Source organism: Sus scrofa, chromosome 7 (genome assembly GCF_000003025.6).
Source record: "Sus scrofa isolate TJ Tabasco breed Duroc chromosome 7, Sscrofa11.1, whole genome shotgun sequence".
Taxonomy (NCBI): domain Eukaryota; kingdom Metazoa; phylum Chordata; class Mammalia; order Artiodactyla; family Suidae; genus Sus; species Sus scrofa.
In genome coordinates this window covers 53,734,511-53,749,777 of record NC_010449.5, presented here as the reverse complement: position 1 = coordinate 53,749,777, position 15,267 = coordinate 53,734,511, and the positions used below count along the sequence as shown (strand labels likewise).

At 51.5% G+C, this 15,267-nt stretch overlaps 2 protein-coding genes across 7 annotated transcripts in view; both read left to right on the top strand.

Moving 5' to 3' along the window:
- The window catches only part of ALDH1L1 (aldehyde dehydrogenase 1 family member L1), a 46,193-nt gene extending 45,000 nt beyond the window's left edge, over positions 1-1,193 (top strand). For both annotated transcript variants that reach the window (XM_021098212.1, NM_001244647.1), the window contains 2 exon segments: positions 1-200; positions 973-1,193. In XM_021098212.1, the coding sequence (XP_020953871.1) occupies positions 1-200; positions 973-1,028 (256 nt within the window). In that variant the 3' untranslated portion in view covers positions 1,029-1,193.
- Positions 8,745-15,267, top strand: part of SLC41A3 (solute carrier family 41 member 3) — a 68,903-nt gene continuing 62,380 nt past the window's right edge. Inside the window, exons 1-2 of one of the 5 annotated variants that reach the window (XM_021098940.1) lie at positions 8,760-8,966; positions 11,468-11,598. The gene's annotated coding sequence lies outside the window, so the exon portion shown is untranslated. Of the gene's footprint in view, positions 8,967-9,447; positions 9,562-11,467; positions 11,599-15,267 lie in introns of those variants that run through there. The other 4 variants (XM_021098943.1, XM_021098942.1, XM_021098938.1 and 1 more) reach the window with 4 other exon arrangements.

The window sequence follows — 15,267 nt, the reverse complement described above, 5'->3', positions numbered from 1 at the left end:
CGACATGGACACCGTGCTGTCTCGGGCCAACGCCACAGAGTTTGGCCTGGCCTCTGGTGTCTTCACCAGGGACATCAATAAGGCCCTGTACGTCAGCGACAAGCTGGAGGCGGGCACAGTGTTCATCAACACCTACAACAAGACCGACGTGGCCGCCCCCTTTGGAGGGTTCAAGCAGTCCGGATTTGGCAAAGACCTGGGTAACCTAATCATGCCCACTTTTCTTTATTCATTCAACAAACATCTGTTTGAGGTTGCTCCGTCCAGGGGCCAGGGTGACAAGATGGCTGCTCACTTCTTACAGGGAGGAGACAGGTGACACCTAAGGCAGGTCTGGAAGCACACCAGACAAAGTGATGTGAGCTAGAGACTGGTAGGTGGCTCTAGCTGGAGGCCTTGGGCCTGTCTGAGGACGTGTCCTCTGTGCTGAGACCCAAGCGCTAGAGGAGCTGGCCATGAAGGTCACATGCTCCTGGCAGAGGGGACGGCAGGTCCTGAGGAGCCAGCTTTGATCTTGGAGCTGCAGAGAGGCCAGTGCTCTGTGGCCGGGGGGGGGGGGGGCCACTGTCAGGCCTCAGGCTTCTTCCTCAAAGAGAGGGGAGCCCATGGGGGCTGAGCGTGTCCTGAGTGTGGGCACTGTGAGCCCTAGTGTGGTGAGGGTGTCACAGGCAGGGAGCCTGGCATAGCCCCTGGCCTGCCCAGGGCAAGGAGTTCTGCCCAGCACCCTCTTCTCCTGGCTGCCCTCACGTCCCTGCCCTGCCACTGGGGGAGCCAGCAGCTGGAAATGCGGGGACAAGGTTCAGGGAGCCACATGCTGCCTCTCGGCCACAGGGACCAGGGAGCCCGCAGGGTGGTGGGAGGATGGGTAGTAAAACCACAGCAGCCTGGGGACGCATGTGCCTGCCCGGCAGAGGAGCTATCTGAGGGTCACGATGACAGGGACATCTTGCCTTGGCTCGCCATGTCTTGCAGGAGAGGCAGCCCTGAATGAGTACCTGCGGGTCAAGACGGTCACCTTCGAGTACTGAAGACCAGCCTCCCTCCTGTGGGCTCGGCCTCCCAGCACCCAGCCCCGCGCCCTGAATGTGGCGGGAGCCCCCTGCCCCCTCTGGGGCCCTGTCCAGTCAGAGTGACCTCAGCTGGGTGAGCAACTGGCCCCGTGCAAATAAAGGTTCTGACCAGTGCAGCCACCACCCAGCGTCTTGCCCGTCTGTGCACCTGGGGCCAGGACCCGCTCTAGGGCAACCAGGGATGGCAGCTCCCAGCCCAGAAGGCAGGTGCTGGGATGAAGTTGGGGCCCCAGGGGTTGGCCTTGAAGACAGCCCTCATGCACAGGAGGGGCAAGGCCCCCAGCACAGGCCAGACAAACCCCAGTCCAGCCCCGAGACCCTTTCCTCCACTCCAGACGAGGGCTTGGCTGTAGCTCCTCTTGCACTTCTGGGTCAGAGCCCGGTCTTCCATCTCCTGAAGGGATTCGGGAAGTCTGCAAGCACGAAAAGCACCCCGTTTTCCCTCCACTTTCTGTCCCGCGAGTGAGTCTGCCTCACTTACACACACAACACGTCACTTCTGGCCTCTAGATGTCGGGGGAAGGTGGTGTCCCCACACCAAGCAGTTCTCTGTGCCAGCAGCTGAGCGTCCCCTCAATCTGACGCTATGCACCTGGTGCCAGCACAGACCCCACAGGCTCCGTCCCACTAGTTTCCTCCGCTCCCCAGATACCCACCTTAAGCACAGGTTTTCCTGGGTGCGTCTGCCCGATTAGCTATAGATCAGAGGTTCCCACAATCCCCTCCTCAGTTTGATTAATTTGCTGGAGCGGCTGAGCTGGGGGAAGCATTTTACTGAGAAGATGGTAGGCGTATTATAAGAGCCGGAACAGCCAGCTGGAAGAGACGCCCACGCAGGGCAGGGTGAGAGCAGGGTGCAAGCCCGCACCCTCGCCAGGTACCTGTTCCCCCCACACTCCAGGCCTCCCAACCCTGAAACTCCCTGAACCCTGGGGCTTTCCACGGAGAATTCCTTACTCAGGCCTGATCCACTGGATCACTGGCCCCTGGTGACTGATTCCACCTCCACGCCTCCTCCTCCCCCGGGTCACAGGTCAACTGCCCTGGGGATTTCCTGAATAACCTCATTGACATAACAAAGACAGTTCCAAGGGGTTTGGAGCTGTGCCAGGACAGCGGTGAAGACTGAATACATATTTGTTATTTCAAATCACATCATCATCATCGTACCCATTGACGTGTAAGATGCACGGGTTTTGTAACCCATTTTGGCATTTCTTCATCTTTTTAATATACTGCCAACCTCTAAGCAAGGAAAGTGGCCTTTGGGAGGCGCTGGGAGCAGACATCTGCATCTCACAGGCAGGGGACAGCCCGGCCACTTGCTGACCCCAGGCCACTTCCCTTTGCCGGCCAAACCTGTGGGGCTGTTTTTAGTGGCAGCTCAAACAGGGTCACCCTGCACCCTCCAGGTCTGGGGGCTACCTGTGCTGAGGGTCGGAAGCCTAGGGGACAACAGCCAGGCCACTTGCTGTGCTCCTGACATCCCACCTCGAGGGAGAGTCCACCTGAGTCCCTGTGGCCGTGGGCACTGTCAGTCCTGCTGGTGACTAACAAGCCAGAGTCCAACCCTGGCCATTGAGGTGTGGGTACAGAGCAGACACTGCTGGAGGGCAAGTCTCCACTCCCTCCTGGGCAAACAGGATGTGGATGCCTGCCCTGCCTGCTGCCAAGCCTCTCGCACTGGTGCCGCCAGGCTTGTAGCGATGGTCCCGCCACATCTGGGAGGTGATCCTTTGTTGCAGAAGGGCTTTGAGTGCTGCAGCTCTGATCCATGGAGCACAGAGGCGGCCGGGGGCCCAAGGGCAAGCTGCTGCAGTGGGTCCCCAGGTCCCGGTGGGGCCTCTGCAGACCTCTGGGAAAGGGTCACTAAGTCCCAGGCCCTCTTCTCTGCTGTGAGTGAAGCACAGAGGCAGCCTCTGCTGTGTTGGGCAGGCTGGGTGGCAGATGCTTCGCCAGCCCTGGGTTAGGCTCGTGCCAAGGGGGAGCAGCGAGGAGGGGCTGGTCCCGTGTCCTCATCATCGTCAGAGACCAGATTTCCCCTTGGAGTTTAACTGTTTCATATGGAAACTTGATATTATTAATTTACTGTCCGAACCCAGAGAGTCCACAGAGCAGGCATCTTTCAGATGGAACCCAGATGCCGTCCTTGTTTTGAGAGAGGCAGCTGGCTTGATAGGGATGGAGTAGGCACAGGTGGTTGTAGAAGTTCCGATAAAGGATCATAGAGAGGGAAATCGAGGGGACTTGGGAGATCACTGTAAGTGAATAAATTGCTCAAAAAAGCCATCAGAACAAGGCAGGCTTGCTAGACTAGTGGAGGTGCCAGAATTGCCTCAGGTCATTGGGTGGGGGATGGGATGAGACCTACATTCAGATTCAGACCAAGGGCAGGAGTTTGAGGACCTCCCTTCTGCTGATTTGAATACACACCTTACCAGATACTAAGGAGGAGCTGCTACTCTCAGAAAGGAAGAGGCGGGCCTTTCCAACCCCCATGTCCCTTGGATGATAAAACTGTAGCCCACCAGCTCCTCAGGCAGAGCTTCCTTGCCTCCCCGCTTGCGTCTCTCACAAGCATCCTATCTTAATAGATCTGTTTCTTGTCTATCACTTTGTCTCTCACTGAATTCCTTCTGTGCGGAGACATGAAGAACCTGAACCTCATTGGATGAGACACAGACACAGGGTGAGTGATTCTAATTTAAAACCATGAGTTTGAGTCCCAATCTGGGTTTAGGCCGGTTTCGAGTCCCGGCACATTCAAGTCCCAATCTGTGTTCTGGCTGGATTCAGGCCGTTAGTGCTGTCAGCTTCGGGATGGGATGGAAAGTGTTCTATTAGCATCTCAAGGCATGACTGTGGGCGAGGGGCGTGATGGCCTCATCCTTGAAAGGGGCTCCCCTGGGGGGTCAGCAGCTATGCTGGAAGGGTCCAGCACCCAGATCAGGCACTCTCTTTTCCTGCGGTGGGCAATGCCTTTGCAGGCTGGGGCTCACGCCCCCTCTCCAGCCCCAGCACAGCCCCCAGGAGGTATGCCTGCCTGTTGGAACTGCCTGTCCACCTGCCTGAAGGGACAGGACCCCAGCATCTGGCAGCACCCCTCACTCAAGCATTGGCAGGAGAGGAATTTGCACACCCGTGAGGTGGGTCTCTGAGGCCCCCAAAGGTCCTGGCAGGACAGGACTGAGCTCCAGGCACCCTCAGCTGCTTCCTCCCAACCCCCATGTGTTGTCTCTGTCCACCGGTGCTGAAGAGAAAGGGGGAGACAGAGTTTGAGGTGAAGGAGGAAAAATAGCTTTTATTGCTTTACCAGGCAAAGAAGGCCACAGCAGGCTCATGCCTTAAAGACTGTGCCCTCCTCTGGGGAAGAATTGCAGGGAGTCTTACAGTCTAGAGAAGAAAAACAGGGTTCCAGATAGAATCGTGATTGGGGCAAACATGCATTCTTTCTTTGGGGGAACACCTTCGTCATCAAAGCTGGAGTCAGGCCATGATTCAGATGCTGGTCTACTGGGTTATTGCCTAGAATAGCAGTACTTGGGAAAAGGGCATATCAATCAGAGATTGGAACAAACTAGGAAAGTTCCTGGGAAATATCATGTGCTAATAATCTTTAATCCATAGGCAATTGAGCTCAGGGTTCCTGATCTTTAGCTCATGGGTGATTGTGTTTAGGGTGAAATTAAGCAAGGGAGAAGGACAAGGAAGGACTCTAAGCTGTTCAATTTTAAAGTATTTCTTTTTTCTTTCATTTTTTTTTTTTTTTTGGTCTTTTTGTCTTTTCTAGGGCCGCACCCACAGCATATGGAGGTTCCCAGGCTAGGGGTCGAATTGGAGCTACAGCTGCCGGCCAACACCGTAGCCACAGCAATGCAGGATATGAGCCGAGACTGCAACCTACACCACAGCTCACAGCAACGCCAGATCCTTAACCCACTGAGGGAGGCCAGGGATTGAACCCACAGCCTTATGGCTCCTAGTCGGGTTCGTTAACCACTGTGCTGTGACGGGAACTCCTAAGCATTTCTTTCTTTTTCTTTCTTTTTTTTAACCTGTTGGGCACGTTATTTTTAAATTTCATCAGACTTTGAAAACTACATTTGATGCAATTACATATATGTGCTATCAAAGATAAAACTAGACCAGGAATTGGAGTTCCCACCATGGCTCAGCGGGTTGAGTATCACACTGCAGCACCTTGGGTCACTATAGGGGCTTGAAGGGCCCAGCATTGCCACAGCTGCAGTTCGGATTGCAACTGCAGCTCAGATTCAATCCCTGGACCAGGAGTTCTTAATCTGGGGTCCGTGGGATGCCTAGAGAACAAAGGACTGAATTCAGAAGTCTGAAAATTTGGGGAAAAAAAATACATCTTTACTTTCACTGACTTCTACCTGAAATTTTTTTTTCCTTCAATGATGTGGCAACAAACCACAGCAGTACTAGCAGGACCCGTGATGGTGTCATTGATAGAATTATATATGTTTTCAAGTCACATTGCAGTTTTTTCCCAGATATTTCAAAATATGGATAACCATCATCACTGTTTCAACACTACAGTAGTTATTAGGCCAACTGCTAGACCTTGCAATTTCACGCATTACATAGGAAGCACCATCTATTGCTACATCAAAAAAAAAAAAAAAAAAACCCACCTTATTTAAAAATGTTTGATATAAAGTATTCATTTCTAAAAGAAGCATAAGGACTATAACTTTTCCCTTAGGTGTATAAGGTGCCTAAGTCATCGTGTGTCTCCCTTGAGGGGGAACCAGGATCCTGCCCTGAGGCTGTGCTATTGGGTCTTCACTGGTCCTCCCTGGTCTCTGCATCCCCTTCCTTCCCTGATCAGCAACTGTCTGAACCTGCCCTTGGAGCTCAGGGGAGGCCCTGGAGGCTGAAGGAGGCCCATGTCCCAGGAACAAGAAATGGGGGACTCAGAACAGTTTTTGTGCCCAGGAGCCCCATACCCCCCTGTCCTGGAAGACTCCCCTACCACGTTCCCTGGGACCACCTCTCAGATAAGCGCCCTGTTTATGATGATAAATGCTGGGCTCAAGGTCTTTTCTGGGGCCGAGAATCCAGGAATGAGCCAGCAGGGCCTCTGGGGAACTCATGGTGTGAGACGCAAAAATATCCGCCCTAATATAGCCCAGTGACACAGTTGGGAGTTGTGGGGGAGCTGCAGGAAGGAGGCCAAGGGTGTGTGCTTGGGGTACTGCAGAGGGTCCCTGTGCCAGGACAGGGTGGGGTAGCCAGCTGACCTCACCCAGAGTCCTGGATGCCGAAGGAATGGCTGAGTGGCACTACAGGGCGGGTGGGCTTGTCATGGGAAGAGGCTGAGGGCCCAAAACTCCAAAATCCTTTTCATGGGGTCAGTCTTTAGGGCCAGGCTACATGTAGCCCTCCCGCCATGCAGAAATGAAGACAGGCATGGCCGCCGCATCACCAGGGCCTCTGCACAGCAGGTCTGCCCACCAGCTCTGGGACTGGATGAGCAAGGGGGCAAGGGGTGGGAGGGGGCAGGCTCTGGGCTGGAGCTGATGCCACACAACTGAAGTCCATTTAGGGAACACAGGATGGATGCCGTAGTGGCAGAGTGACCGCAGGAACTTGGGGCTGACGTGGAATGTGTGGGCAGGAGCAGCCCTGCCTGGATGCCCCTGACAACCTCACTGGCCAGCCCTCCCTGTGCCCACACATCCCCTAGTGGACCACCAGGGTGCCACAAGTCCCTGTGCATTTGCCATTTGTCCTGCCAGACTTTAATGAAAGGGCCTGTGTGGGAGGGTTTCACAGGGAATTTCCATCCAAAAACTACAGTTTGGGCAGAGTATCTCTTTGCAAAATCTCCTCACTGCTTAGAATCCAGCCAGGCCTCTGGACTCCCAGTGCTCTGAGCACCCGCAAGAGACAGTGGGAGGGGAAGCAGGAGCTGGTGCCTACTTGCTGCCACCTTCTGAGGCCTGGGGGACCCAGGCAAGGGGCACAGCATGGCAACCATCCCTCAGAACTTGGCTGTAGGAGCTCCTTTGCAGGAGAGCAGTGTACTGTCGTGGCTTCCCTGCCACAGAGGTCAGGTTTGTGCTTTTGCTGGTTTATTTTTATTTATTTATTTATTTTGGCCTTTTTTTGCCTTTTCTAGGGCTGCCCCCCCGGCATATGGAGGTTCCCAGCCTAGAGGTCTAATTGGAGCTGTAGCCACTGGCCTACACCAGACCCACAGCAACACAGGATCCGAGCCACGTGTGCAATCTACACCACAGCTCACGGCAATGCTGGATCGTTACCCCACTGAACAAGGCCAGGGATCAAAACCGCAACCTCATGGTTCCTAGTCAGATTCGTTAACCACTGTGCCACAATGGGAACTCCTGGTTTTATTTTTCTTAAAGAATGAAGTGAAATGTTTCTTGTGCCTGTAACTATACTGAAGCAAGACAATCCCCCCCCCCAAAAGTTACAGAACCCAGGGCAAGGGTACCAGTAGGGGCCCACAAGCCAATTGTTTTCATAGGAACTGCAGATAAAACAAGCTGTAAAATGGAGTCATTCGAATTTCTGGCCTTGACAACCAACTTGGGAGGCCACTGGGGAAGGAATAGGCCCTGCTCCTGGACCCATTTCCTCTCCAGAGCACTGATCTGGGCACACATCCTACAAGGTGCTTGGAGTCAGTGGGGTAGCTGGAGCATGGCCTAGAAAACAGGACTACTGGCTAAAAAGGATATGACTCCTGTGCCATGGAGATGGCAGGAGGGGCCAAAGGATAGCTGACCCTCTGAAGCCCAGGTGCCTGGGAAGGTGTGTGTGCAGTTCCAAAACCAGGTATAGGTTAAGAAGGCCACAGGCCCCCCCCAAATACAGTGTGGGTGTGTTGTGACCCTGGAGGATGTTTCCACATGCAGAGTTGCTCTGCTGAAATAGTATCCTGCAGCATTTACCAGATCTTGTTAAATACCTGGCCTCCACCTGTTTGGGTGGCTTCCACCCTACGATTCAACTTCCCTCTCACCCTGAACAGGCTTCCAGCAAACCCCGCAGTTGCGCTTCTTCCCAGACCCCCCCCAAATCTCTCATCCCTCTTGCGACCTTGGCTAGAACAGGCCAACAGGACAGTTTTGAGTCCATTGGCGAAAACTATACCGGCCGGATACTGTTACCTTGTCAGGGGTGATACTGACATTATGGGAATGTTTGAAAAAACAGACCTTATCGATTAGATAAATAGACTCAAGTATTTAAAGGTGATATTTGCCTGTTTTAAAATTACTGGAGAAAATATGTGTGCCCGTGTGGGGGTGGGATTTAGATGGAAAAACAAAGCAGGACGCAGCGTGCCAATGCGTGCGGGGCCACTTCGCCACTCGGATACCCGGATACGACTGGGAAAAGCGGGTCCTCATGCCCCTTCTCTGGGCAGATCCGGCTCCCCTGCAGCCGCCTCGGGAGACACCCACCCCCAGGGGTGGGGGGGCCTCGCCTCAGGAATCCCAAGGAATCCGGCGGCGCGGGTAAACTTCAGGACCGCCTCCCCACCTGGAGGATCCCACCCTGCACCCCGGGAGGTGGGCGGTGATCAGCGCGGCCCGTCCCTCCCCCCGCCGCCCCGCCCCGCCCCGCCCCGCCCCAAAGGCCCTGCCTCCCCCCGCCCAGCCCCTCCCCGTCCCAGAGCCCCGCTGGGAGTTCCGGCCCCGCGCTGCCCAGCGGGCAGAGGGCGGCACCAGAACTTGAGGGCCTGAGGGCGGGGACACCGGGTCTCGGGGGCGGGCGGGGCTGGTCTGGCCCGGGGGCGGGCTTTGAGGACGGGCTGTCGCCCGCCTTCGCCGTGGCCCAAGCAGCCGCGCTCCTCCGCCCGCCTAGCAGCTTCCCGCCGCCGCCTGAGGGCATCCGGTAAGCGGTGCTCTGCGCCCTGTGTGGCCGAGGCGGGTGCGCGGAGGGGGCCAGCCCGGGGGTCGGAGGGGCCGGGCAGGGGTGCGCGAAGGGGTGGCGGCTCGGGGTCGCAGGGCCTGTGGCGGGGTGCGCGGAGGGCGCCCTGGGTCGGAGGGCCCGGGGTGGGGGGGGCAGGACAGACATAGTAGAGGAGGCAGGGCTGGGGGAGCAGGGGGCTGCCCGTGGCGGGAAAGGGGGGTCGGGGCGAAGGAACAGGGTGGGGACACTGATGAGCCCAAAGCCCTCCTTCAGGTAGCGCCCCCCTACTATTTCTGCGCCACCTGGCCCGCCCCCCTCCCCCACCCCCATCCCCATCCCCACCCCCATCACTGATCAGAAACTACCCAGGTGGGTCCAGCTCTGCTTGCCTTTTATGGCTCCTCCAGGTGATTCTGCTGCTGCTGGGGTTAAAACTGCTGACCTCAAACAGTAGAGCCTCTAAGGGGTTTGTGCCAGGGGTGGGAGATGGCCACGCGTCCTGTGATGCAAGTGCTTTATTCCACTTCATCTTTGCACCCTGTGGAGGCACAGAAATTTAACTGTAACTAGGACACAGGTACAGTACAGAGAGCTGAGATTCCAACCCTGCAGGCGGCTCCAGGGGGTCCCTCTGAAGCGGGGCACCTGTGCAGCCCAAAGGCAGTGGCCTCAAAGCCAGGTAGTGGGAGCCCAGTGGAGCTATTTGTCCCAGCGTCTCCCTCCCAATCAGTGGTCAGGAGTGGTCCTGCCTCCCTGCTTTGGGGTGCCCCAGCCTCAGACCTGATGTGCTGGCCCTGGGGCCACCAGAGGCCGTCTGCAGAGATGGGTGCTGAGGTCTCGGGGCTTCTTGGTGTCATGCTGGTCAGCACTGGCTGGGCTCAGGCCACCTGCAGGGAGGAAGGGTGTGAGCACAGAGAGCATGAGGTTGTGTTTCTGTAAGTGTGTCCTGAAGGGCAGAGGGGAAGCGTGAGGCTAGACGGTAACATGAGGTCAAGGGGGCTTGTTTTTGAGGCAAGTCCAGAGCATGTTCCTTTCCCACCCCACAGAGGTTGAGGGGACCTTGCAGATGGGCATGCAGAGAGGCTGCAGTGGGCCCTGGAGTGCAGGGGGCTGGCTTTCGGGCCTCTCCCCCCTCTGGTCTGCAGGGCATCAGTGCAGCAGCAGTCACACTGTCCTAGGGTTCCAAGAAGACCAAGGAGGGAAAGCATCGCTCCAGTGTCACCTAATTTGAGGAGATGAAGAAGGACCCTGCAGGGACCCTGCCCCCTGCCCAGCCTGCTAAGCATCCTTCCCCCCTGGGAGTTCAGGAGGACCACAGAGGGTGCAGAATGGGGACTGGAGAGCCTATGGCTGCTCTGTAGTGCTCTGTGGGGTGTGAGCAACACACCGGGCCTCCCTCCACTCCTCTCCCCTCCCAACTGTGGCTCTGGCCCCTTTAATCATCATCGCTAGAGTGTGGCAGGAATTTAAAGGAAGGTGTCCCCCTCAAAGAATCAAGGGCAGGAAGGCTGCTGGGGAAGTGGAGCATGGGTTCCGGGCCCCTAAGGAATGACCAGAGCCAGAGATGGGCAGCTCCATCTCTGGGCTGGTTGGCAGGAAGTGTCACATTTGGCTGCCTCAGGGCTGTTAGGAAGTTGCAGGTCGCTGGGGAGTAAGGAACTGTCAGCCTTGTTAGGTGGTTTCCTGCCTCTGAGCCAGGCAAAGCCTGCCTGGCTGGGTTCTGCACGCTGGTAGGTGGGGACCATTCCTGCTTCAAGAGTGGCCCCTGCTCCTTGTCCACTGGGGCTTCCCTCCACCGGGAGCCTGTACCTCCCCTGTGGACAAGGAGCCTGCTGCCCATGGTGCACTCCCCACCCACAGGTACCTGTTAAAACAGGTACCAGGTGCTCCTGCTGAGTTCTTCCCCCTGCTCTTCCTTAATTTGTAAATCCTGGGGGAACAGAGTTTTACCAGCACCTGGGTGCAGTAAGCCCATCACCACATGCCTTGCCTGAAACCGTCCAGGATTGGCTATCAAGGATGACAAGAGAAGGCATAAAAGTGGCATCTGTACTGAAAAGAGGTGGAAAGCTGTATACACTTTTATATTTTATTTTATTTTTTTTTCTTTTGTCTTTTGTCATTTGTCATTTTAGGGCTGCACTCTCAGCTCATGGAGGTAACCAGGCTAGGGGTCTAAGTGGAGCTGCAGCCGCCGGTCCACACCACAGCCACAGCCACGCCAGATCCGAGCCGTGTCTGTGACCTACAGCACAGCTCACAGCAACTCCGGATCCTTAACCCACTGAGCGAGGCCATGGATCACACCCGCAACCTCATGGTTTCTCGTTGGATTTGTTTCCACTGTGCCATGACGGGAACGCCTATATTTTATTTTTAATTGTATTGGAGTAGAGTTGATTTGCAGTGTGGTATTACTTCCAGGTGTACAGCAAAGTGAATCAGTTGCATATACATATATCCATTCTTTTTTCCCTTTATAGAGTTTTACAGAGCATCAAGCAGACCTCCTTGTGCTCCCTGTCCTTGGGAGTTTTCTGTTTTATTTATGGTCGTGTGGATATGTGAATCCCATCCTCTCAATGTATCCCTCTCCACCGTGGTTTCCCCTTAGGTAACCGTAAGTTTCATTTGGAAAACTGAGTTTGTTTTTGTTTTATAAATAAGTTCTTTTGTATCATTTTTTTATTATATTTCACATATAACATAAGGCAAGATATTTGTCTTTCTGTCTGATTTACTTCAGTTACTCTAGGTCCATCTAGAGATCCATGTTACTGCAAATGGCATTACTTCATTATTTCGTTCTTTTTTACGGCTGGTAGTATTCCATTGTGTGTGTATATCACACACATACCACATCTTCTTCATCTGTTCCTTTGTTGATGGGCACTTAGGTTGCTTCCATGCCTTGGCTGTTGTGAATAGTGCTGCCGTGAGTATTGGGGTGCATATATCTTTTCGAATGGTGGTTTTCTGCAGATATATGCCCAGAAGTGGGATTGCTGGGTCCTGTGGTAGTTCTATTTGTAGTTTTTTGAGGAACCGCCATACTGTTCTCCATAGTGGCTTCACCAGCTTAAGTTCTCACAAACAGTGTAAGAGGGTTGCCTTTTCTCCAACCTCTCTCAAGCATTTATTTGTTGACTTGTCAATGATGGCCATTCTGGCCAGTGTGAGGTGGTACATGCATTGTAATTTTGATTTGCATTTCTCTAATAATTAGTGATGTTGAGCACATTTTCTTGTGCTTTTTGGCTGTCTTTGGAGAAATGTCTACTTGATTTTCTGACCATTTTTAAATTGGATTTTATTTATTTTTATAAAGCTGTTCAAGATGTTTGTGTATTTTGGAGATTAATCCTTTGTTGGTTGCTTCATTTGCAAAGATTTTCTCCCATTCTGTGGGTTGTCCTTTTGTGTTTTTCGTTTGTTTGTTTGTTTTCTGGCCACATCCTCCTCATATGGCTTCCTGGGCTAGGGATTGAATCTGAGCCACAGCTCGGCAATGCTGGATCCTTTAACTCATTGTCCAGACCAGGAATCAAACCTGCATCTCTACAGTGACCCGAGCCACTATAGTTGAATTCTTAACCTACTGCGCCACTGGGGAATTCCCATGTGTTTTTGTTTTTGTTTTTAATGGTTTCCTTGGCTGTGTAGAAACTTTTAAGTTTAATTGGGTTCCATTTGTTTGGTGTTATTTACTCTAGGAAAAGGTGTGGCTGGAATTTATGTCAGAGAGGGTTCTGCCTATGTGTTCCTCTGGGATCGTATCTGGCCTTACTTCTGTTTACGTCTTTAGTATATTTTGAGTTTATTTTTGTGTATGGTGTAAGAAAATGTTCTGATTTCATTCTTTACATGCAGCTGTCCATTTTTCCCAGCACCACGTATTGAAGAGACTTTCTTTCCTCCAGTATATGTTCCTGCCTTCTTTGTAGTAGAATAGTTGGCTATAGATTAGTTGGCTATAGGTGCATGGGTGTATTTCTGGGCTTTCTATCCTGTTCCTTTTTTTTTTTTTTTTTTTTTGTCTTTTGGGACCACATGCACAGCTTATGGAAGTTTCCAGGCTAGGGGTCAAATTGGAGCTGGAGCTTCCAGCCTACACCACAGCCACAGCAACATAGGATCCAAGTCACGTCTTCAAACTACACCATAGCTCACTGTAATGCTGGATCCTTAACCCACTGAGCGAGGCCAGGGATTGAACATGCATCCTCATGGACACTAATTGAGTTCATTACCACTGAGCCACAACAGCAACAGGAACTCCTCTATCTGGTTTTGTTATGTATTTCTGGGGTTTTTTGGTGTGCCAGTACCATACTGTTTTGATGCCTGTAGCTTTGAGTGTAGTCTGAAGTTAGGGAACCTGATTCATCCAGCTCCTTTTTTCTTTCTCAGGATCGCATTGGCTATTCAGGTTCTCTAGGGTTTCCACACAAATTAAAACAGTTTTTGTTCTAGTTCCGTGAAATAGTCCACTGGTAATTTGATAAGGATTGCATTGAATCTATAGATATCCTCGGGTAGTGTTGTCATTTTGACCATATTGATTCTTCTAATCCAAGAACAGGGCATGTCTTTTGATTTATTTGTATCATCTTTGATTTCTTTTATCAGCATCTTGTTTTCAGAGTATAGGTCTTTTGTCTCTTTAGGTAGGTTTATTCCTAGGCATTTTATTCTTTTTGAGGCAGTGATAAGTGGGATTGTTTCCTTAATTTCTTTCTTTCTTTTTCTTTTTTGGTCTTTTTAGGGCTGCACCCATGGCATATGGAAGTTTCCAATCTAGGAGTTCAATCAGAGTTCCTAGCTGCTAGCCTACACCACAGCCACAGCAATGAAGGATCTGAGCTGTGTCTGTGACGTACACCACAGCTCATGGCAGCACAGGATACTTAACCCACTTAGCAAGGCCAGGGTTTGAAGGTGCATCCTCATGGATATTAGTTGGGTTCATTACTGCTGAGCTGCAATGGGAAGTCCCTTAATTTCTGTTTCCAACTGATTGTTGTTAGTATATACAGATGCAAGAGATTTCTGTATATTAATTTTGTATCCTGCAACTTTACCAGATTCATTGATGTGCTCTAATAGTTTTCTGGTAGCATCTTTAGGATTTTCTATGCATAGTATTGTGTCATCTGCAAACAGTAACAGTTTTAGTTCTTTTCCATTTTGAATTTCTTTGATTTATTTTTCTTATCTGATTGCTGTGGCTAGAACTCCCAAAATTATGTTGAAAAACAGCGATGAGAGTAGACGTCCTTGTCTTGTTCCTGATCTTAGAGGAAATGCTTTCAGCTTTTCACCATTGGGAATGATGTTAGCTCTGGCTTTGTCATATAGGGCCTTTATTATGTAGAGGTAGCTTCTCTTTATGCTCACTTTCTGGAGAGTTCTTATCAAAAATGAGTAAATTTGAATTTTGTCAAAAGCTTTATCTGCAATCTATTCATTTTGTTAATGTGGTGTTTCACACTGATTGATTGGCAGATATTGAAAAATTCTTACATCCCTGGGGTAAATCTCACTTCATCATAGTGTATGATCCTTTTAATATATTGTTGGGTTCAGTCTGCTAATATTTTATTGAGTGTTTTTTTGTGAATGTTTGATAAAATTCACCTGTGAAGCCGTCTGGTCCTGGACTTTTGGTGAATATATATATATATATATACATATATATAGGCTGCAACCATGGAAATATAGAAGTTCCTGGGGCAGGGATCAGATCTGTTCCACAGCAGTGACAATGCCAGACCCTTAACCTGCTGTGCCACAAGAGAACTCCTTTTGGAAGTTTTAAAATCACAGTTTCAATTTCAGTACTTGTGATTGGTCTGTTTATATTTTCTATTTCTTCCCTGGTTGAGTCTTGGTAGGTTGTACCTTTGTAAAAATTGTCCATTGGTGGGGCGCATATAGTTGCTTGTAGTAGTCTCTTATGATCCTTTGTATTTCTGTGGTGTTGGTTGTAATTTCTCCCTTTTCGTTTCTATTTTTATTGATTTGAACCTTTTCCCTTTTTTTGTTGATAAGTGTGGCTAGAGATTAATCAATTTTATTGGTCTTTTCAAAGACCCAACTTTTGGTTTCATTGATCTTCTCTGTTATTTTCTTTGTCTCTATTTCTTTTAGTTCTCTGATCTTTATGATTTCTTTCCTTCTACTCCCTTTGGGTTTGGTCTGTTCTTCCTTCTCTAGATGCTTTAGGTGTAAGGTTAGGTTGTTTATGTGGGAGTTTTCTTGTTTCTTGAGGTAGGCTTGTATT